Raw genomic sequence first — 24,930 nt, 5'->3', positions numbered from 1 at the left:
CAGAATTTGTAACATTTATAAAATCTGCCATATCTGCTGTATTCATTTCTCAATTAATTTTTAGATATTTTTCATTCGTAATACCTAAAAAAACGTTTAACACTTTTTTAATGTTTCTCTTTATATAGTGTTCAAAAAGTGACACAACCTAATGGGAAAACGAATAAGTTATAATACTTGTTGAAAGTGACCTTATGCGATTCACATAATTGAATACGACGTTGCGTGCTTTTAAACACGTGTTGTAACTTTTGTTGAGGAATTGCAGCGACACATCGTTCAATTTCGCTCTGCAGTTCCGGAATGGTGTGAGGATGAGTTTTGTATGCGCCATCCTTAAGGTGTAACCACAAGAAAAAATTCAGGTGACCGAGGGGTCCACAACCCCTTCGAAATCACTTATCCGTAAAAACGCTGATCCAAGAAAGTCATAGTGTTGTTTGCTGTATAAGACGTAGTATTGTCCTGCTGAAACCAGGTGTACTCTAGTCGGTCTGCAGGTATAGTGTTTACAACCCACCGGGTTGGTCTACTGGTTAACGCGTCTTCTCAAATCAGCTGATTTGGAAGTCGAGAGTTACAGCGTTCAAGTCCTAGTAAAGCCAGTTATTTTTACACGGATTTGAATACTAGATCGTAGATATCGGTGTCCTTTGGTGGTTGGGTTTCAATTAACCACACATCTCAGAAACGGTCGAACTGAGAATGTTACAAGACTACACTTCATATACACTCATATATATCATCCTCTGAAGAATTATCTAAACGGTAGTTACCGGAGGCTAAACAGGAAAAAGAAAAGGTATAGTGTTTACAAATTGTTGCGATGAAGATTGGCCTACGTGACATTGCACACCAAACACCCATTTCTTGTCTGATGAGACTCAGCCGATGTGGATTTTCCGTACACCAAATGCGTAAATTCTGTGTATTCGCTTATCCATCAAGTTGGAACCACGCCTGATCAGACCGAAACCGATCGTCTTCTCCATCATTCGTTACAGATGACATGAACCAACGGCACTGATAGAAAGTTACACGCTCTCCAGTGTCTGCAGCTAATTTTTTTAACTCGTGAACAACACGAATTACACACGGTTGGATCGTTAAACACTTGCACGATGCCGCGCGGGCATCGGAGATACCAGACCGGCTAGAAGGCGTCGCACAGACTTTTTGGGACTTAACAGAATATGCAGCTTCCACATCGATCAAATTTTCCAGTGTCGGCACTTTCAGTCAACCACTTTTGGTTTATTCCCTGTCTGTTGGAACTAGTCGTACAGCCGCTTGATGGAGGATTTGTGTGGTGTATCCACACCATATTTTTTTGTGAATGCATTCTGGGTCTGGACGTATCTGGCACATCTGATGTATTAGGCGACAGTGAAATTCTCTGCTGCATTGTGTAACCAATTTTCCTCCTCGATTAAATCTGCAATAAAAGAAAGGAAACGTTCTTCCATAAGGTCGGGTCACTTTTTGAACACTGTATTTGCAGATTCCCTCTTTTATTTCCATCATTCCTTGTTATTTCTACCAACATTTGCTTTTCTTTGCTTTATTTTCATTCCCCGTTTTAATATTTCCTTCGCCAAAGCCGTGAACGGGTATGAATTTTTTCCGATTAACTGTATGCCTTTACTGATTAAATGTTTTATCATTTTGTAGTTATCAGTTTTTTCAAAAATGTTTTTTTTTTAATTTTTTTTTCGGTGTTACTATTGATAACCCATTAAAATTAAATAAACTTCCCGGTTTTTTTTCTCTATAATATTAATTTTAATAAATAGAAGAATTAAAGTTTTACGATTAACACAAGATATACTTCGTCTTACGTCAGGATGATGTAACTGTTGGAATAATTTATTATCTAATTCAAATTTTTTTTTAATAGCGATTACCAGTATCGTATTTTAGTCAATTCTATTGTAATTATCTTTTTAATCATTAAATTTTATAGTTAATAGTCTTGATAAAACAGTTCCTGTTATAAAAAAACCCTCGTAACTTGTACGGTTGATTTTGTTTTTTTCTGTATTTTACAAGTAGTTAGTATTGACAGTAACTAGATTCAGAATTTTTTTCTTTGCATATGCTATCTTCGTGACCTTAAAAACAAGTTCATGTAGATTTTGCTGTAATAAGATAACAGACGAAATATAATACATTTACATTTAAATTATTCCTGTTACGTAATCAAATAAGATTAAGATTAATTGAATTTTTCGTGTTATATAGTCGATTTGATTTTTTGTTTATCCAGTTGTTTTTTTTTATTTCTTATTTGATATACTGAAAAATCCTTTTAGTACTGCCTTTTTTAGTTATTTTGTTCGCGCGCGCGCGCAGACACATTGGATATATATGTTACCTCATTTATTATAAAAATTTAACCTGATAAAATGCCTTATATTTATATGGAAGTCAGGTGGATTTCTTGTATGGAACTTATTTTTATTATTTTGCATAATACAAGCATCATTGAGGAGTTAACAAATAGTTTTAATTTCGTTTTGTATATAAATTCATTTATTTTTTAAATCCATTTTCCACGGTTTTATCACTGTTTTCGGTTTTTTATTCGTTATTTTGTTGTGTTTGAGATTCTTCCCCCTAAAAATGAAATTATAAGAATCTAATGTATCTTGATCTAATGTATTACATCTTTTTTTTCTGTAAATTTTATTCTTACCGATTAGATGTTTTGTTGTAAAAAGATGTATTGTTGATCGTCGGAAAAGAGTAAATCTGTAATTTTTTGTTTTGCTCTATCTGTTTCGCTATCCCGATATTTTCTACTGGTGTGATGCATTTAATGCATCTTATGTAGAACAGGCACCGATCAGGCGCATTACTTTTTCTGAGAGTAATGTTCATTATTCAACCGATCTTTGTAGAGTGTTGTACGGCCTAATGTCATTAGAATTTCGTTGAGCCTAGAACGATTATCTTATCACATTCATTACGTACCTTCATAAGTACATCGTTCATTCATAAGCACATTTTTATAACTTTGTTATTCTTGAGGATGGCTACTCATTTTTAAGGACCTGCTCATGTCTCGTGTCTAAACTCCTGCGGCCAATACTGTTTAGGCACCTAATTGGTGAACTAAATTTAACGTAGTGTGTATTACTTGTATAATCCCAGATATAGCGCGTTTAATCTTCTTTATGGATAATCAGCACTATTAACTTGGGTATATCCAAACGGGAACGGATATCCGTTCGTTTACAGCAGGTAGATATATCGCATGTCGGTTTATGCAGTTTGTAATAGATATCTCTCTCTCTATGTATGTATGTATATATATATATATATATATATATATATATATATATATATATATATAGATTTTTAATTGCTGTAATTTTCGCTACGGTAATTGTTTTTATTGTTTTCTATATTTGTTTGTACACTTAGGTTAAAATGCAATAAGTGTGAAAGTTTCCTTGATCAAAGCGTAGCCGAATTTGCAGAAACACTATCATTAACGACTTTTATAAATCAATTCATTTTGATAAATAAATCTTTTATTGTGTCGATCAATTAATAAATGAGACAGATCACTTCTTATAAAATAAATTATAAATACAAAATCATTATGTAAGAATGCCTGGGGTTTTGAACGTAGAGTAAATGAAAACAAAAAATCTTACAGTTATTGTTGTTTATATATCGAATTTGTCATCTCAAACAGTTTTTTCACATAACTTATAAATTGCAATATATGCACCGTAGTCGGCTCGGCAAGTATCCAATCGATACTTAGTTTCTGCCCGTACCCGCATTAACATATCTTCTGTTATCGTTGCAATCGCTTCATTAATCCTTTCCTTTAAGTGAGGTTAGTCACATATTTTTTTGCGAATAGACATTGTTTTTTTTATATACCCCCTCACAAGAAAAAAATCGCAAGGTGTAAGGTCTGGACTTCTTAGAGGTAAGGGTGTAGGTAAGGCATGGTCAACGTACGGCCCGCGAAATTGTTTAATATTAGCTTTTTTTTTATAAGCGATTGAATAATGGAAAATAAAATACTTGTCAAGAAATATTTAGTAATCTTCAGCTCGACTTCAAACTTTTTCTTTATTGAATCTAAATAAAAGTACAACAAATTTAATAATAAAATTTTGTTTACTTCTTCAGTCTTTTTTGTATTTAACATTTTTTAATTTTAATATTTCGTTGGGCCCGTGGAAAAAGTTTTCTTTGTAATTTGGCCCGGAGACAAAAAGTGTTGGCCACGCCTGGTATATGTCCTTGCCGGCCTATTCATCGATGTCCAAATTTTCTGTTAAAAAAAACAAACATGACTGTGACGTACGCGTTAAAGTGCGGGTTGCGCCATCTTGTTGGAAATGAATTCGTTGTATGTTTTCGAGTTCATCCGGCTGAGGAAAGCAGTAATTGTTTAACATATCGAGGTAAAAATCTCCATTAATAATATTTTCAACGAAGAAAAAAGCCCGTTTACACGATTTTTCATCACACCAGATCAAAGATTAATTTTAGCGTGTCGCATCGTTTCTCAAAAATTACATGTCGGTTTTCGGATCCCCGTATTCGTGAATTATGTCTGTTAACACACCCATTAATGTGGAATGTAGCTTCATCCGTAAAAATTATATCGACTAAAAATGATTCATTTTCATTAAGTTTGTCGAAAATTTCAACAGCGAAATTAAAACGTTTTTCTCCATCATCGGGTTTCAAATCTTGCAGTAGATGGATTTTATACGCGTGTAATTTCCTGATCGCAGAATGTTTAAATCGTTCAACAGTTTCGTCTGACGTGGTCTGCCGATTGATTTTTTTTCAGAGTATACCCGGTTTCTTCGAACTGTTTGAAACGACGTCTTATATTATTTTCATGCGGTGACTTTTTTGTATTCGCGTCGAAATGCACATTGAACTAAAATTACTTACTTTAATTCAGCCTACCACAATACGCCCTTTGATTTTTCTTCAACAGTGAACATTGTAACGAACTACACACACCTCAGCAACAACACAAAAACTGGTTTGGTGGTTGAACCGCTGTTACACACACTTTTGGGTTGAAAAATAACCAACCTTTTTGGGTCTACCAACATAACTGCTTTGATCTGAATTACAGAAACATCCCCTTTATTCTTTTATCAAAACCCGGTATAAAAACAAATATTTAAGTTAAAAGTAAGCGTATTTAAAGTCCGTATTAATTATTTAAATAAAAGCGCGTGATTATAATGTTAAGGTGATTACTCAAAACAATAACACATTGTAATACAATATTCACGATTCAGATGGAGCTGTTGAAAATAATTTTGCGGACTGGTTTGTGTAAACGTTGGACGGGTTGTAGAAAAATGAGGATTTATTATTATTTAACTGGATTATTTACAAAATTGATCGACAATTTCCGTAAAAGAAAATCTTTTAATTGAATTTTAAAGATTTTTCAAACTTTTGAAAAAAAAAATGGCAACGGTAGCACATAATAAGGCACATATTCCTTTCACTAATCGATATTGAAAAAGGCCGACTCGCATATGTCATGTCAAAGAAATATATATTGTACCTAGTGAAGAAACAACTATCTTGAAAATTCTTTGGGATATGACAGTTTCTTTTATCGTTAAATTTTTTTTATTATTGGTATAAACGATAAGATGAAACTGTATGATGTGCTGGAAGGATTGGCTATCATCGTTCGTCGGTTACGTGATACTAATAGTCCTGGGCTTAATTCCATTAAAATATAATTAATTCTGATTCTGTTTTTAGTCGTCGTTATCGGTGTTTATTTTGATCTTTGATGTTCAATCAACGGTGCAGTATTAATTTGGAATACCTACCGCCGTAACACCAGTAAAGGCCCTATTTAATATTCATATATCGCCCGAACTTTCTTATGATAATACTTTTTTTTTTGTATTTTCACGTCGATTAAATCGACATCGAAAATGTTGAGCTGTGTCATATAATTTGAATTTTAAATTATTTCACACTTGAAGTCCTTGACAGACGTTTTCATCGAGTAAATATCAATTTAAGCTCGTGCCGCGATAATTTCCGTCGGTTAGATTAATTTATAATGTAACTATGTTTTGTTAAGTTCCCGTTGTATCTTTCCCCGATGAGTTAGACGCTAATAACAGATTCCGGTTATGCCACTAAAAATATCGAGGATGGTTGTTTTATTTTGTTTAACTTAGGTACGTTTGAAAAAGAAGTGGAGTAAATCGTACAACGGTTTTCATCACTTCGGTTTGTTGCTTGTTCCTGAGAATGGGTTTGTCATTTTTGTTAGGAATTTTGTCACGTCCAAGACGTTTACAAAAGTTAGTATTGCCAATAATGTATATTACATTCTTTTTTTGTTGTGACCCGAATTTTTTCGTTTCGTCTTAGGAAATTTACATTTTGTATAGTTTAAGTAGATTGAAACAACTGTTGTAATTATTTGGCGTGTATAATTTTATGAATAATATTAATTAGATCTGATTTTACGTTTTATTTATTTGTTTTTTGTTTTAGATGAACGTCCGAGTGACGACTATGGACGCGGAACTAGAGTTCGCGATCCAGCAAACGACAACCGGAAAACAACTTTTCGATCAAGTTGTTAAAACGATTGGTCTTCGTGAAGTATGGTTTTTCGGATTGCAGTATACAGACAGCAAAGGAGATCTAACGTGGATCAAATTGTACAAAAAGGTACGTTTTTCATTATTTTTTAATGATGATATTTAATTTATGGTTTATAAAAGTCTTGTTTAAGTTTTTTTTTTAGGAAGCATATTTGTTAAATATGAAATAACGAACACATTTTGATATACCTTAAATTTATTTCTTCTTTGAAATGATTGCATTTTAACCGGTGTGAAATTTCACATTCTTCTGTACATACTTACTTTCTGCTAAAACTGGATGTTAAAATGGCGTGTACTATTGACAAGCAACTAACATTATTCTCTGCATCTAACTCTATATATATTCTATTGCAGCTTAATGATTTATTTATTGAAGTTGTAAATTTTTCGCTTGGGCTGTAAAAAAATGTAATTTACAGTTAATTATAATGATATTTCTTACTGAATTGTGTAGAATAGTATTATTTGAAATATGGCGTTGTAAAATTCAATAATTAATATGAATTTTGAGTGACATTTTCTTGTAATTCTTCTGTTCAGTTTTTTTTCTTTCTTTTGAGGATACTGTTAAGATTGTAATATGTTTATGTTGTTGAGTATTCAATTGCGCGTTCATATGGTTATTATAAATGACAACTGTCGATTAATGAAGTATTAAATGAATTCTCTTAAATTTTACAGATGGTTTCATGTTTTCTCCGTAATTGATTAATACGGTGGGTAGTGGTTTTTCTCACACATTTTGTTTGAATTTAAAAAAATTAAAACCTATAATGAAATTTAACGGGAAAATTGAAATTAAAATACTTTGCGGTGGGTAATTGTTGATCGTTCTTCTTTGTGGGAAACGTTCTTCTTTGTGGGAAATAAAGCGAGTAACGAAAATATCGTATGCATTGTTTCCAGGGATACCGGATATCACTGGCTGATGGCTGTCGAGGTGGTACTTCCGCTGTAACCCCTTTGGTTTTTTCTTATTCGGTTATTTCGTATCCCAGGAGTAAATTTTAGTTACAGTTACTTCTCTTTTACGGATATGAATACTAGATCTTGGATACCGGTGTTCTTCGGTAGTTGGGTTTCAATTAACTACACATCTCAGGAACGGTCAAGCTTAGACTTTACACTTCACTTACATTCATACGTATCATCATCTGAAGTAATACCTTACGGTGGTTCCGGAGGCTAAACAGAAAATAAAATAAAGAGTACACTTAAGTTAATCGAAAAATCAAGCGAGATTAAATACTTACATACTTTGAGTATGAACTGAGAATACTTACAGCAGTTTACTGGGAGGAGCAGTCCTGTAGTAGTAGAACGGTGCCAGAGATACATTAGGCTTAAAGACGAAGTAAAACTTAACGACCAGAGTATCTCTAAGTAACTTAGCTGCTTACAGAAATTGGAAATTGAGGAAATGAGACATTAGGGATTGGAAATTGCGTATGACATCTTGATTGAAGGATCGAATCAGGAATAGGCAAGAGGCAATGTCGGAGAGGGTTGGCGATGAAAAGTTTCTATCAGCTGCGACTCCCCTTCATATCTTAAGAATAATAACCACTCCCATTTACTATTGGAAACTTATACAATATTAATATGTATACGTCGTTTCGCCAATAACGTAAAATTTTATAAAATTAAAAAATGTGTTGGCCCATAAACTACGTCACAAACGTACAAACTGCATGCCGAAACCCGAGTTGGATCAAGACCCCGTTTCGTTCGATCGATGCTACTCCGTTTGTTACTTATAGATTATGTTTTTCTTACGTTTACTATGTTGTATTCGCCTAGATTTTCATCGTAATTAATTTTATGTCAAATTTCGAATTTTACATTTGTTTGTAATTTACTTGTATAATTATGCCGAACGTTGGCTAGAGAAGGTGGAATCAGGCGCGACGTTGTACCCATTTTACATGACGACGTAGCGTGACGATTTCTTCATCTTTTTATTTAATGTTTTTGTTAGCGGATGGTTAATTCAGACATAATGAGCGTTTCTTGTATGCAATAAGTTTGAGGATGAATTGTTTTCTATTTCCCGTAAAAAGAATCCCTAAAGTGGTATCATTGAAGTAGGAGGAGAAAAAAAATACATAAGTGATCGAGACACGATTCCGTGAAATGAACACAAAATAGTACTGGTTCTCTTAAATTTTTTTATAAATCGTGTAAGAGAAAATAAAATATCCAAAGTTCAAATTTTTTAAGAAATGGACGTATGAGTTCAGAAAAATCTCTTGAAGAAAGTTATGACAAAATCCAAATTTAGAATTTGTAAGCTGTGCTCTAAGAAAAAAAATATTTTTGCTACGAGTGAGAAGTAAGTATTTATTTTCCCAATAAGTTGCTCGAGTTTGATCATCGGATACTTTCTTGCTTCTTCGCCTACTACGGGTAAGATGCATAACATTATCTTACAATTTTGTCTTCCAAACGTTTTCTGATGTAACGCTTTACCTGTAGTGGATGTGCTACCTTTTTTCATGAAAAGTTTTTATTTTGAGGAAATTTCCTTTACGCTGGTTTTCTCTTGCCTAATTTTTATTGAGCGTTCTATTTAAAATTGTTTTAATTTCTCCGCGTTTTCACCATTTATTGATTTATTTTCGGAAATGTTTTTAATTGATAACATTTTTCTGTTTTACACTGTCGGCGCGCTACATTTTTTTTTTTTTTTTATATTAACTAACGAATTGACATACTCTCTATTAAAAATAAAGGTTCGTTTGTAATTAATTATTATTAATTATTAATTAATTAATTATTTATTAATTTATTATTATTAATTAATAATTATTAATAATAATAATTAATTATAATTATAATTATTTATTAATTATTATTATTATTTTTTCTTATACCTTTGCAAAATTGCCAATATTATTGGTTTCTAGATAAAAGGTTGAAGCCGTATTATTTAGCCGATAACATCAATTACTTGACCTTCGTCAAGTAATTGACAATTCTATTATCGCACAAACTACAGTTTGTGCGATAATAGTCGTACAGTTAAACGTGAAGTAATTAAACGCGTGTGGTTTTAATTTTAAAAATGTACAAAAAGCGAGTAATAAAATTAATTTGTACTTTGGTTGTAATTTATTGTTATTGCGTAACTGTTGGACCGCCCCGGTAGTTGTCTATATTAAATTACTATACGGTTTTCGTTTGTAAAAGTTAATTTTTTATTTGTTTAAATTCAAAGTAGTTGGATAAAACAATAAGTTTAATTTAATAAAATGAAATCGTCTAAAGAAATCTTAATGAATGAATCGAGTGGTAGCTTCCCCGTCCTTCATACAGAGATTATGCTTAAAATCTCATTTGCGCTTAGCTTTTTTATCGTGGTGTAAACATGATCATTGCAGATAACAGCACGTTGCGAATTTTTTTAATAATTCATATACATCCCTGTGATGAAAGTACGATCGTTTTATTTCGGTAATTCAATTAACTGTATAAAAATACGTATGTCGACATATATATCATCTAACCGGCCAGACGGTGTAGGGTGTCGCACGGATCGCCACGTCTATCTCCGGTTCGGTTCCTGGCAATGGCTTGGGGTTTTTTCCCTTATCCGATACATCTCGTTAAAATATGCGTTTAGATTTTTTGTTAAATAACTATCGCACGCTTAAAAAAGTATTTTTAACTGATCATGTCGCTTTAACGGTTTTTTACTCGTCACGGGAGCTTTAGATTTGTGAATAAAGTGGAAATCTGTAATCAGATCTCAAATTTTGTTAAAAGAGTATGATATTGAATCGGCTGGACTAATTTTCAAAGACGTTTGTGTGACGCCAAAAACAGTATATTTAGTACGTAAACTTCATTGACAAAAATAAACGACAAAAGAAGTTTAATTTGCGTGTTTGTTGTCGCGCGAGGTGCCTGCGGTATGACGACAAATTACGTTCAGGTTATTTCTGACAATCGTTCAAGTTTGTGCGGGTAGTTTTTTCGTTTATGAAACATTGTTGAAAGATTGCGGTAATATACACAATTGTGTGCGAGTCTGTGTGGTTACAGGGCTTTTCGCGTAATTTCGAATGTATATTAATGCTAGCCACGTATTTATTTTTTGCATTAATTATTAGAAACTACGACACTTATTAACATCGTAATGTTGACGAAAAAAATGATGATGAATATTTCTGAATAATTGTATTTTTATAGTGTAGGTTTATTTCGGTTGTTTCTTTTTATATCTATATACCGCTGTATATAAGAATTTAGTCATCCTTGTGACTCATTTTCATATGGTCGGTTTTAATTTGTTTATTTCGCAGCGGTTGCGTTTTATTACTCAATTAGTACAATTGAGCTAATTACTTTAGTTGTTTATTTCTATTTTTATGAGCTTTTACCGTCTATTTTTATCTTGACAACGTTATAAAGGTATATTTTCCTCCATTAATAGTTGTCAACTAACCCTGTCGCCGATTTTCTTTTTTCTATTTACGATTACATCATAATTTTACCTCACCTCCTCGTGCAGATATGCTTGCGAACTTTGCAACCGACGTTTCCCTTGTACCTGCTAAATGTTTTTCACATTATTGACATCGACAGTAATACGTAGTCCTATTGTTTCTTTCGTAAACTGAGTTTACCGTAGTGAAACCGCCTTACAGTGAAACGATGGAACAAAATATGTTGAATGGTGACGAATTGTTCTTTATAATCGTAAAAGAAGGACTATTTTTTACGTCAGAAAATGAAAAAAAAAAAAGTTTAATTTTATTTTTCAGAGTATGTATCTCGTTGTGACGCTCAACGGATATCAAATCGTTAATTACTATCGATTTAAATCCGATAGCATTCTGAATACAGCTGGTTATGGAATTTACAGGCGTTCTACTCGACTACACTTGTTCACAAGAAAAGAAGTTCATCGGTGTAATACTTAATTTATTTAGAACGTCCTTCTCTATGATCTGTTTGTAAGCGAATCTCTTGAACTGAAATTTGGAGCTATTTTTTTCAGTTGAATTTTTATGCGGAAATTATTTTCTGTTACTTTTTCTGTAAAAAAATACGATAACTTCGGCCGTTTAAGTGATTTTTTCTTATTTTGTTATTTTTTTCTTTAAATGTATCTCGTAGTTATTTTATGAGGTGTAGTTTTGTCATATATACGTTTAACGATTTATCGTACGCCGACAGTCGATTTCGCGTTCCACGTTACAAATGTACCTTCTGAACTGACAATATTGTACGATTAAGACTAGCAGAAAGTTTGATTAAATGCTACCGATATAGGGAAAATAAATAAATAAAAATACTTGTAGATTTTAATTTTGTCCGTTACTTATGAATCTGGGAAAACGACCGTACATTCATATCACGACAAAAACTAGTTTTCATTTTATATTTCCCCCCCTATATTTCCAAAATAATAGAAGTTTTACCCTGTGTAAATGAGTTTCTCGTTGTAATTTCATATCTATAGAGCGGCACAGGGAAACGGGAAATTTTGAAAGTAGTAGTGGCAACCTTGAGCTGGTAGAAAGGTGGGAGCGGCATCCTTCTGCGCGTAACTATTTGCCGTTTAGTAATCGTGGATCAACGGGTCTGTATAGCACTTACGTTTCCCGTGAAGGCATTTTACAAGAACGGTGACAGTGTGACTGCTATTCGACGGGAATTCCGACCCGTTACAATTTAGGTCATCACGGTTGCGTTCATCTTGCCACGCTATCAAAACACGGTTCAGAATTTCGAAGAGACGAGTTCAGCTTTACAAAAGAAACCACCTAGTAGTCGACGAACTCGACAAAACTCAGTAAATCATTGAAGCATTTTGGGCCGGAAGGAGCCCACGACGATCGGCAAGTAAACACGCAGTACAATACTCCGCCGAATACTCCACAGCGATTTGAAGTTTCACCCTTGTAAAATTCAAGTTGTACAGGAACCGAAACTATCAGACTACGTAGTGCGACAATAATTCTTTGATAAAATTATTGAAAAGATTAACGACAACCCCGATTTTGTTGACAACATTTTCTTGTCGGATGAAGCTAATTTCCATATTAGCGGAATGTAAGAAAGCAGAATTGCAGATATCGGATGAAAACCCTCGTCAATTGAACGAACGACCATTACACAGCCAAAAGGTTACAGTTTGGTGTGTGGCGTATCAACGCAAAGTCGATGGGTCGTACTTCTTTGAGGATGAGAGAGGGAATGCAACGACAGTAACCTCTGAACGATATATTGATATGCTCGAAACTTTTGTAGTAGAACGACTTCTAAATTAGACTTTTTCTAATCGATCGATAATTTTTGGGCTTTTTTTAGATATTTTTAATTTACTAATTCTGTAATCGAATAAAGGCGATAAGATGAAACAATAAAGATTAGTTTTTCGTTTTTTAAACAATAAGATAACCGACCGTGAATACTACTGCAGTCGTCACATACAGCGTAACACAAGGAAACGGGAAATTTTTTAATTTACTAATAATTCTTGGTTTCAGCAAGATTGAGCGATGTTCCATACTGCCAGAGCGTCAATGGCAGCCGTTTGACAGCTCTTCAGTAACCGTGTAATTTCACGGTTTAATCCCTAAGGTCACCAAATTTGTCGGTATGTAAATTTTTTTCGGTGGGGCCGCCTCAAAAGTAAAGTATATATATCACTCGCCCGACGACAGTCGGTGAGTTGAAAAGTATGATTCTAGAAGAAATCGCTGCGATTCCCACGGGAGCGTTTCAAAATGCCGTGCAAAATCTCAGCATTCGCTTCCAGGAATGCGTACGTTCGAATGGCCATCGTGTTACTACGGAGATTGTTTTTAGAAATTGAAATATTTTGTGTCGGGTCCTTTAACGGAATGTAATTTGCTTTTTGTTTTCGACAATAAAGCTTGTAAATTAATTTTTTTTCACTTTTGAGAGAGTTACTTCAAAATTTCCCGTTTCCTTGTGTTACGCTGTATGTGACGACTGCAGTAGTATTCACGATCGGTTATCTTATTTTTTCAAAAATGAAAAATAATCTTTAGTTTCATGTTATCGCCTTTATTCGGTTACAGAATTAGTAAAGTAAAAATATCTAGAAAAACCTAAAAATTATCGATCGATTAGAAAAAATCTACTGTTAGGTGAAGAGGTAACGGAATTATTAAATTAAGTTATACGGTATTGTTACGTATCTGCTGGATTTTACTATCGTTTGGAAAAACGTGGCGGTAAAATTTATTAAATGTCTTAGAATTCTTTTTTTCTTTTTATGAAAAATATGTAATTATAAAAACCTATTCATAAGTATTCCTCTAAAATAATAAGAATGTATGAACTGCTGCAACGTTTTACAGTTAGGCTTTATGACCGGGTATTGTTCGGTTCTTGATTGGATCCGTTTATTTATCGATGTTTTCAAAGTATGTTGGGGGGGATATTTGTTATTTCTATTACGAAATTGTAAATTCTTAGCGTACTGTACTGCAGTTAGAAATACGGTAATCAATTGCACAGTAACTTGCATGTGGCTCAACAATAACTATGTCCTTATTGTAAACATACGACTGTTTTGAATGCGCGTGCGTGATACTTACAATAATATAAGATACGTCATTAACGCGTCGTTATTACGTTCTTAAACCTGCCTAATTCTAATAATGAATCTGGTATAAAGATAGTGCAGCATTCATTTGCCGTCGATATTATTTCGTCACGAATACCAAGATATTACCGTATTTGGACGTGTTTTTTTTTCTTTTCCTGTCGGTTTAAAATTAAGATTTAACATTTACTGATGATAATGTTTATTTCTACATCCTGGCATCGAAGCTGTAGATCTATGCTGGCAGAAGAAAAGTATGATAAGCAGTCCAAAAGTGGAATATGTTTTTTTTTTTCCATTTTTCGATGTTTTATGACCCGGGATACTAAAAAACAAAATAAAATATTGCGGGGTAATGTTCGTAGTAGTGTTTGAAACTTAATATAACTTTTGACTGGATAAACTGATTTTGATGAAATTTTGTGCAAAGACTCGTGTATATAAAGTAACTTTTTGGTAAAATGTTTGGGGTCAATATCACCCAGACGTTGGCGGTGGAGTTTTGGGGGTCAGTTTTCTCAAAAATTTGGTAACCTCAATTTTGGTTCTATTTAATTTTTTAAGAGAATTTAAAATTTTAAATAATAAACTTTTAGTAATATTACAATACAATTTTATCGTAATTCACCCCCACCCTAAAATAAGAAATCTTAGGTAACTTTTTATAGGTTGAACATTTTTAAGTGGAAATTTAGTTTCTTCCGTTTAATATAATAAACGAAGAAAAATCAAAAAGTTTCTTGTAAGGTGATTTTGGAGCTGGAGGTGCAGGAAAAAAAATTTTTATTTATAAAATTATGTTTATTTCTTTAAACAAAACGATAATTTTACTGTAAAACTTCATCATAAATTACCCCCGCCCCAAGAAAGAAGTCTTAAGTATCTTTTTTTTACGTATGATTATTTTTCCACTATATAAGAATAAATAACCAGTGCTAGGAAAGTATTACAACTTTGTTGTCAGATTTTTTAAAATAGGTATTCTTTTTATTAGTGTATGTCAACTTGAATTAATATATTCATTTAAGTAACTCGGTGCATACTTAGGAAAGCTTGAATAAAATTTCGTAAATTTAATTGTTTTCTGAATTATTTTTCGAAAACCCCACAGCCTTGTTTTTGAAATTATGCAAAATCGTTGTATTATTGCGCACGTTTCGAAGTATTTTTAAAATGTGCGATAAAAAGTAAAATAATTATTAACGTAAAGTTATACTAGTTTGATAATTCTTAAATCACATTTAGTTTTTTATACAGTTTTATTCCGATTCAGAAAATAGGAAGCCTTCATTAAGTGAACCGATTTTTAATTTTTTTCTTCATATGTTTATTTTTACTTGTACGAGTGAAGAAAGTACTGTGATCGCGAAAAAATGTCGATTTTCAGATTTCAACGGAAACATCCATTTTGACCATCCCTGAATCGAATTTGACTAATTTCGGCGTGACGTCTGTACGTATCTTGCATACCTCAAAAATGATTAGCCGTAGGATGTTGAAATTTTGGATTTAGGACTGTTGTAACATCTAGTTCTGCACCTCCCCTTTTGATTGTGATCGACTGGACCAAAAGTTCGCATTTTAAAAAAGTGTATATATGTAATTTAATAGGCGTGTAAGTCATATGTTGCCCACATAATTTTTTTTTTTGAAACGTCTCTCTTAATGTATGTTTATCCTGTATGATTTAAATGATTTTTTTTTAAACGAAGAATTACGTTTTTTTACCGACGATTTGAAGATATACATTTTTTTTCATTTATTGTCATCAATACGCAGGACTCTCTCTCTTTTTCCTGTTTAACCTCCGGTAACTACCGTTTAGATAATTCTTCAGAGGATGAATGAGGATGATATGTATGAGTGTAAATGAAGTGTAGTCTTGTACATTCTCAGTTCGACCGTTCCTGAGATGTGTGGCTAATTGAAACCCAACCACCACCAAAGAACACCGGTATCCACGATCTAGTATTCAAATCCGTGTAAAAATAACTGGCTTTACTAGGACTTGAACGCTGGAACTCTCGGCTTCCAAATCAGCTGATTTGGGAAGACGCGTTCACCACTAGACCAACCCGGTGGGTTCAATACGCAGGACTGGATTGTTGTAGCGTAATGATGTATTTGCTGATATTTTTCTTTATACTAGAGAAAGTATTTCGGTTGGAAAATTTAAATTAAAAAAAATAATATTCATTTAGTTATTCCAACTTTGACTTTTTTTGTTTCTTATTTTTATGAATGAAAGAAAAAGTTTTAATAAAAGCAGTTTTTATTAATTTTAATTTTTTATGTTTTTTTATTTCAAGATTATTTTATTTAAAAAATGTTTTTCTGCTAGTAAAACTTTTAGTATATTAATAAAACAGTCTCTTTTAACATATATTTACGTATGAGCTGAAAATTGTTTTCATAACGTTCCATAAAATTATAATTAACAATTCGGTTTCTTAGCTGACTCACAGTGAAATTAAAAAAAAAAAACGTTCCTTTTCATTGATTGTAATTTTATGTAGGACCGTTACGTTTCTTGTCTACCTACAAAAAGCCTACATATTTAAGAATTGTCAGTTTGATTTCCGGTTCGGATCTCGAAAATGTATAACGATTTAAGCAGAACGTAATCCCGATTAAGTCAGTAGTTTATGCGATCTAAAATACAAAGTGGCCGTCAAATGAAGCTAATTTGCATTTGAAGCTATTTCGCATCCGATTAGAAAGTATAAAACTTAAAAGTTAAATCCAAAGCTGTATGTAAACTAATAATAGAGTAAGTATACTTTTCTATTTCTCAGCAGGCGGAAGATTTATTATTTACCGAAACGAGCGACGGTTTTCCTTAGAATTGGTGATGCACGTGAAATAGTTGTAATTTATTAAGATTTAAATGATTGAGCTGGACTATATTATAATTACGGATCTTCAATTTTCATCTAGCGATCTGATTTATTAGTTTGCGCTACAGTAACAGTAAACCCCTAATAAATGTGCTCAACAACGCAGTAAATTTGGTTGGCATTTAATTATATCCTCTTACATACCATATTAATGGTGATTTTTTATTTATTCCCCAAAACCGTGGCGATCGGCGTACTTGCTTAATCGATTGTATTATTGATTATCGGTTTATCCGAAGATTTTTTTTTTACGATGCACTTAAACGGCTTTTTTTATGCTGAAGAAGATTAATTATTTTTTTTTTTGGTCCGAGTGGAGACCGTTGTTCAGTAAATTATATTATGCCAAAAAAATGAGATAATCGGTAAATCGGTATTCTTGATTTATTTTCTGATAATATAAACATAAGTTTTGTGATGATTAACTGTGTTTTTTATATGGTGTTAGAAACAGAAGGTAGTGTAGTATTAAATGTGTTTTTTTTATTAATGATCAGTACCGGTTTTATAATCAAACAGGATGTTGGGAAAAATGAGAAGGCACTCTTATGACGTTCTAGTGAGTGTGTAGACCTGCAGGAAGAAGCTATTTAACCTTGAGGATGATATCGCATCCTGGTCGCAGACTGCTGACTCATGTTCAGTTGTCTTTTTTCCTGTTTATAATATTCTTAAGTTTTAACTATCTTTATTACTATTATTTTCCTTCTCTTTTATTTAATTTTATTTGCTATTAAATGGCTAAAAACAGTTTGATTTTGATGTTATTTAAGGTTTTTTAAACAAAAAACTACAAAAATTTTGAATATGTAAATAATTAAATAATATTAATTCGGTTGTGATTTAGATTACTTAAGAAAGATAAAATTTCCAACGTTAATTTGATTATAAATGTCTCTTACGTATAGATAACAAATTTAATGATAAACTGGTTTGTAAACTATTATATACATCGGTTGATATTTCCCGTGCAAAAAATAAAAGAGATTGCTTTATCGGATTTTATTTATAAAACTATGATACGCTTGAGGAAATAAAAACTAAATATTTGCTATTATAATTGGAAGATGAAATTTGTACGTTAAAGTAAAATAACCTTCGTGCCTCCGTCAAGGACATAAAAACTACGTTTTCTTAACTGCGGATCCACGTTATTTTTATCTTCTTTTCATTTATTACATTACATAAAAAGGAAAAAGAAATCTTAAATGATTCTGCCATTAAAATGTAGTTTTTTTAAAGTTTTCATAATTTTTATTGTATACAGGAGAAATAGATAAAAAAATATATAAAATTTTCAGCGCCATGTTTATAAAAATTTTGAATACGATCGGGTTTTGCCGGTGTAGAGAATAAATCGGTTTGAAACACAAAGGTTTTTATTATCGACCGTATGCGCGTAATTGTTATTTACTCGGTTCTGTTTTTCTATTTTTCCGTCTATAGAAATTCATATATTACTGGGCTGGGCAGTTCTGTGTCATTAACTTTATCTGATCGGCTTGACAACACTGTCTTCGTGTACTATCAATCTGCCCTATCGGATATCTAATAATAAGTGCTACTTTACGAAATTAATCTATTGTTTTACGAGTAAGTAAAGAAGAGATGGAGAAGTAATTCTAATATAGTTGTAAAAAACAAAGTAAAACTGTTTTTGTAAAAGAAAAATCTCCGTTATTAAGTTGGATAGACGAATAAGATGTTTTGTTCCGTATAACAAAAACGACTTAAGTAAAATAACTCCTGTAAGGAAACTTTCGACTATTTTGAAATATAATGCTTTTTTTTACTTCTTGCACGGGATGGGGATTACGAAAATTATAATGCGGCCCCAGAGACGGATTGATAACATCTTGCATTTCATTCGTACGTTTCTTTCAGGAATCGGGTATTGACGTCTCTCTCTCTCTCTCTCTCTCATGTGCACGCGTGCGCACAAATAGACAGAGAGGGGGGAAATTAAAAGCTTGTATAAAATCAGAAAACACCATTAAAAGCAGATCGAAAATTTTCAGAATGTTTAAGAGTAAATAAAAGTCTGAGATAGACATGTTGCTTGTCCCCGACTCCTTTTAAGATTTATGTAAATAGTTTTAAATGATTGGAGACAGAAGTAACGGGTGATCGTAAATTCGCGCGACCCAAATGACGACCGATTGTTTTTTAGAAAGCCTTTTTATTAATTTACAAAATAATATTAACATTTACAAAAGTATTACTTACAAGTTTATAATAACTACTGGAAATGTCCACCGTGATTTTCAATGCGTGCATCAAAGCATTTTCTTACACAGTATGCCACCTTTTTCAGTGTAGCAGCAGTGATGTTTGATATACAGTCCTCAGTATTTTGTTTAAGTTCATCAAGTGTATGCCGGCGTTTTAGTACACATTATCTTTCAAAAAGACCCACAAATAAAAATCGGAAGGACTCAGGTCCGGTGAACGAGGAGCCCGTAGACCACGAGAAATTATCCGGTCATCGAAGAAATTGCGTACTACTGTTCGCCTTTTGTGTGCAGTTGCTCCTTCTAGTCGGCAATCACGTTCATCAGCTAATCAAATATATAAACTCCACGATTATTTTTCGATACCGTTCGGCTGTGATGGTCTCCGAAAAAAAGATAACCCCGACAATTCTTCTACGAGATACACCACACCCCAATTTTTTTTTCGAATGTAATGGCTCTTCACGGAACACATGTGGGTTTCCTGAAGACCGTGTTCTGTCATTTTGACCGTTAACGTTTCCGCCAAGATGAAAAAAATCTTGTGTAAAACAGATATGTCATTTCGAATGAAACTTCTAAACCGCCGACGATACTGCATTCGTTTCTTCTTATCTGATTCTTGGAGCCGATGATTTACGTTAATCGGGTACGGATGTAACTTTAGAACTTTGGTAGCCTTATGAACACTTTCGTAAGATAGCCCGATCCGATTAGAAAGTTTTTAAAGAGACCTTTTTGGAGAACGAAGAAGTGTTTCATTTACCGTCTGCAGACTCGTCGGTTAAAACGATTGGACGGCCGGTACGCTTACGGTCATGACGCTACCTGTATCCCGAAAACGATTAATTAAACGACATATAGTGTATTTATTTGGGACAATAGCATCGGGAAAATCATTTAAAAAATCTTCTTGACTCTTCGCGTAAGATTTCGATTCGCAGTAACTCAACAACAAAAAAGACTTCTTGCGTAAAAGTCATTGCTGTTTGGGATAAACAAACCGGTTGGTGACACGCCCACTGTTGCCCGGAGGCGTGATCTAGCACTGCTAAAATACACTATTCTGTCACACAAAAATTATCCTAATTAAAATATCTTACAATTTAACTGCCATTCCTGCAAAGCAAAAACATTGGGTTGCGCGTCTTCACGATCATCCTGTACAAGCCGACGAGTTTAGTGTTGGATGATGGAAAGGCGTTTAGTTTGTTATTTGCCGACTAAAGTAATTTAACGGACGTAGAGGATGATGTAACCTACATTTTCAAAAAGTTGAAAAGGAATACGAAAGGTGGGGTTTAGAAATAAAGATGGATAAGACGGAAGTATTTAGCGGTCGGTGGGAGGACAAGGGCGACACCTGCAACCGGGAAGGGAAAGATGCAGTGTGTAAATGAATCTAAGGATGTGGTGGTCACGTTAATATCAGACGATACGAGATGAGATTCATATTTTAAATAAAGTCAAGAACGAAAATCTATTACTCGGCTACTCATTCTGTTATCTGGAATTCTACAGGATAGTTAGAAAACGGGGGTAAAACGGTTGTTTGCTTCATTTACACAGCAGTTACGTACGATGCGGAGGTTTGGACATCGAACAAAAACTTTAAAAGAAGAATTGCAGCGACAGATATGTTTTGGAGATGTCGGAGGATTCTGATGGATCGTGTGAATAATCGAAGGATTATATAAGAGATAGGAATACTCTCGTTGTTTTGAGCGGTTGCGCAGAACGCATGGCAGTGACTCCACAAAAGATTTGGGGTTCCATCTCGTTTTGCGGGGAAGACCAAGAAGTAGTTAGCAACGTGGACCGGATGAAGCAATACGGAGGAGATAATAAATGAAGAAAGGGTTTTTCATTAAGACAAATGGAGATTGGAATGCGATAAATGGCGACTGCAGTAGCTGTGTATAATTGCTGGAGTAAAAAGAATTTTTGGTCGTTCTACGTCCCTAGTTTTTGACATTTACATACTAGTTTATAATATTTTATCGGTATCCGATTTTACAGCTTCTGGTCTGAATGTATATATTTTTTTGTCATCTACGTTATACGTATTTTTAAATGGGACACGATATAATAAACCGTTGTATTAAATTAAATCACAAGCGACGGGTAAATATGAAAGCGCCTTAAAGATGAAGGTAAAACCCAGCTTCAATGGGATGCCGAGAGCTGGGAGAAGTGGTTTAGCGGGAACAAAGCAGCCTATCGAATTTATTCTTTTGTTATTTGCTATTTGATATATGCATATGCGAGTCGGACGGTAAACTCTGGCCGAATATTAATGACTACAGTATTAGTTGCATGAAACTTCATACATTAAATGTAACATTTACGTGTATTACTACGTATGTCATATCTACTTACAAAATTTTAACTAAAAAAAAATTGAAGTGTAGCATTTAAATTTTTATTAGAATGACGTCGTTGGATAACCGGGCCGCATCAAGGTCATTTCTAGGTACCTGGTAGGTATGGTTTGTGGATATTAAATGTACCTTTCTTAATAATAGTGTATGTACATTCATTTTTAACAAAGGGTTTAAGTATATATTATAGCTCTTCATTTCGATTAATAGAGTAACATTTTTGTGACGGCGTTTTATTTAGTTTTAACTAAAAAATAAAAAATAAAAACGTTCGTGTATTTCATCCGTTTTGTTTTGTTGAATAAAACCATCGACATAGCCGAATGGATGATGTTTGATTATGGTTCTGTGCGTGATTTGTTGTCGAGTAATTTAATTCTGCTGGTCTAGAATTTATACGTTATTTATAGTTATTTTTAAGTGAACAAGTTAAAATGAGTATAAAGTTTTATTATTTTTGCATCTATAAAACATTTCCCCCTCGGTTCTTAAACGCTTTACGTCATCTGTATCTCGGAAATTTGTACGCTTAAGAACTACGTTATTAGTGAAATGGGGTCTGCAGTTCTACAGAATACAGAAGCGCGCGTCCGCTGTTGTGTCTGCATTAATAATCCGTCTCTTCTCATCGCTCTTACTCTTCGGTGGTGTAAGGGGATAAGTTCTAAGTACAGTGTCAACATTCTTTTTCCGCATGAAATTTATTTTGTTGGATATAACCTACAAATTTACGCTTGTAAATTATCTCGACCTCTTTCCACGATTATGAAATATTGTTGGCTCCCATCTTTTCAAACATTGTCGGTAGTTGTTAAAAGGTTTTTAATGTTTATTTTGTCTTGTTTTAAAGAAAATGTGATTCGAGGAAATGTTAAATTTTTTGTGAACTTCTTAAAAATACTAGCAATGGAGAACAGAATCTTTTAAAGTATTAATTTTTGCTTGCTCGAGAAAAAAAGAGATCTACGTAAAAGTTGTTAGTTTTGTAATACCATTCCGAGGATAATTTTGATCGAATTATTACGGGATAATTTTTTTTTGTAAATGAAATAATTTTGCTTACTTTCAAATGTTTTAATGAAATTACTCCATATTTTAACGATATCGATCATTATGCGAAGTATTAGCGCGCAGGATGCACGGCCGGCCAACGAACGCTTCTCGTCCATTCAGTCGGTTCTTTTGTTCGGCCTTGATTAGTGACAGCGTCCCTCGCGGCTTAATGCGGTAATGCGATACACACAACTGTATAATGTTGCTCGCCATCCATTCATTCATTCATTCATGCTTTTTTTTTATTTAGGATGTTTGTCATTGTACATTAACAATGCACGTGCCGAGTTCGTAGACGGTTTTGGATAAACAACTTCATCTTTAAAGTGTAATCGATTAATTCGTTGTACGAGTACGTTTAATCCTTGTTTTCTTTCTCGGGTACGTTATGTTTTAATCTTAGAAAATCTATTTAGCTATTAGCTCATATCTTAGGCGTAACTGTTTAGATGTACCGTCTTTTCGTGTCTTATCTTTACTTATGAGAGAAGCTAATAACGAATTAAAGATTCAGGGTGAATGTTATTTTGCCGAATCACTTTTCCGCTGATCCGAGAAATTTCATTATTAAAATATCGGGTGATTCAAAAAGGACTTCGTAAGTTTAAAAGCGTATAACAATATTTATATAAATTTTAGATTCGGTTGAGGTCCCATTTCATAGTAAAACACATCAAGTTTAGGCCCGCGTAGTTCATTAGTACCGAATTCGACCACCAGCGCTGTCACCAGTGTTATTAAAAATGTCATTTACTGGTGCATAACGTGCTCGCTGTGTGTTTTGGTTTCACAGTTTGTAGTCAGCAACTGCAGTTCAACGTAATTTTCGTACAGAGTACGGTATGAAGCCTCCTAGTAGGCGTGCAATTTACTCTTGGTAAATACCTTTGTTGGTATGGTATAAATCACCAGGACATCCGCCTCTCCCTGAAGCTGGTGTTGAACAATTCACGTAGTCCGAAGAACTCACACAGTGGCAAGGTGAACATCCATAACTGCTGATTGTGGGGTAAGCGTAAACCCTCATGAAACGTTGCAGCGCATTCGCGATAGCCCTAAGGTCAATTGTTTTGTGCCCTAAGAAAACAAAGACTGTACGGACCGTTCTTCAAGAAGGGAAATGTAAAGGGTGTCGTTTATCTGGACGTGCTTCAAAGTTTTCTAATTCCTCAGTTAGACTATGATGACCAAAATGGACGCCATTACTATCAGCAATACGGCCTAGAAGTCCAAAATTTTCGTGATAATCGATTCCCAGGTCGGTGGATCGTTCGTGAAGGTCCAGTCGCATGGCAACCTCGCTCTCCAGATTTGACCCCGCTAGATTTTTTCTTTTATGGTTTTATTAAAGATCACCTTTCCCTACCGATCTTGTTGAGACTTAGAATTAACGCCGCAGTTGCATAGGTAACGCCCGATTTGCTGGCTGCAGTCTGGAATAAAATCTACTTCAGGTAGGATGTAAGTCGCATTACAAATAGAAAATAGAAGCCATATCGAACCAAAGTGAATGTTGGGTGACAAACTTGTGTTTTTCTGTGAAAAGAGACCTCAACCGAATTTGTTAGTTATCGCAATAAATTTTTAATTGTTTTTAAAGTTGTGAGGTCCTCTTAAATCACCTGGTATAGGAGCAAAAACTGAAAAGTGAAGTAGAGCCTCTTTTGTTGCACTAAATCCCGTTTGTTTGACCTGCCTTATGATTGATTATAATTGGAAAATAGATATCCATTTATGTAAATCTTGCAAGATACAATTTTAATGGAAACACATTTCTTGTTAAGTCTTAACCGATGAGAATACGAGAAACATAATGATTTTACCAGGTCTTTTGATATAGTTGCTAATGATTGTTATTTTGCATTAATGTATTGTACTTCTGTAAATTCATGTATTATAAAAAAAAAAAATTATGAATGTTGTACAGAAAAAATGTAAAGAAGGTTGAAATATGAATGAGTTTCAGGTAAGGCTGAAGAAAAAAAAAAGATGTAGTAGCAAAGCAAATTGATCTATGTGAAATAGATAAATAAAAAAAGCTGGAAATAAATTGGCAACATTTTCCTTTAAAAACTCAAAATATAATTTAAAAATTAATATTATTTAGTTAAATACCTTTTTTAAGCTAAATAAAATGATGGA

The 24,930-nt window shown here is 33.5% G+C and overlaps 1 protein-coding gene across 5 annotated transcripts in view; it reads left to right on the top strand.

Moving 5' to 3' along the window:
* The window catches only part of Moe (moesin), a 270,281-nt gene that overhangs the window by 186,150 nt on the left and 59,201 nt on the right, over positions 1 to 24,930 (top strand). For all 5 annotated transcript variants that reach the window (XM_075359515.1, XM_075359513.1, XM_075359514.1 and 2 more), the window contains one exon: positions 6,526 to 6,705. In XM_075359515.1, coding sequence (XP_075215630.1) covers positions 6,526 to 6,705 — 180 coding nt within the window. The remainder of the gene's footprint in view (positions 1 to 6,525; positions 6,706 to 24,930) is intronic.

The sequence above is a fragment of the Lycorma delicatula genome, chromosome 3 (genome assembly GCF_047948215.1).
Source record: "Lycorma delicatula isolate Av1 chromosome 3, ASM4794821v1, whole genome shotgun sequence".
Classification (NCBI taxonomy): Eukaryota; Metazoa; Arthropoda; class Insecta; order Hemiptera; family Fulgoridae; genus Lycorma; species Lycorma delicatula.
Note: the sequence above shows the minus strand (reverse complement) of the source record. Positions and strands in the feature narration are given on the sequence as shown.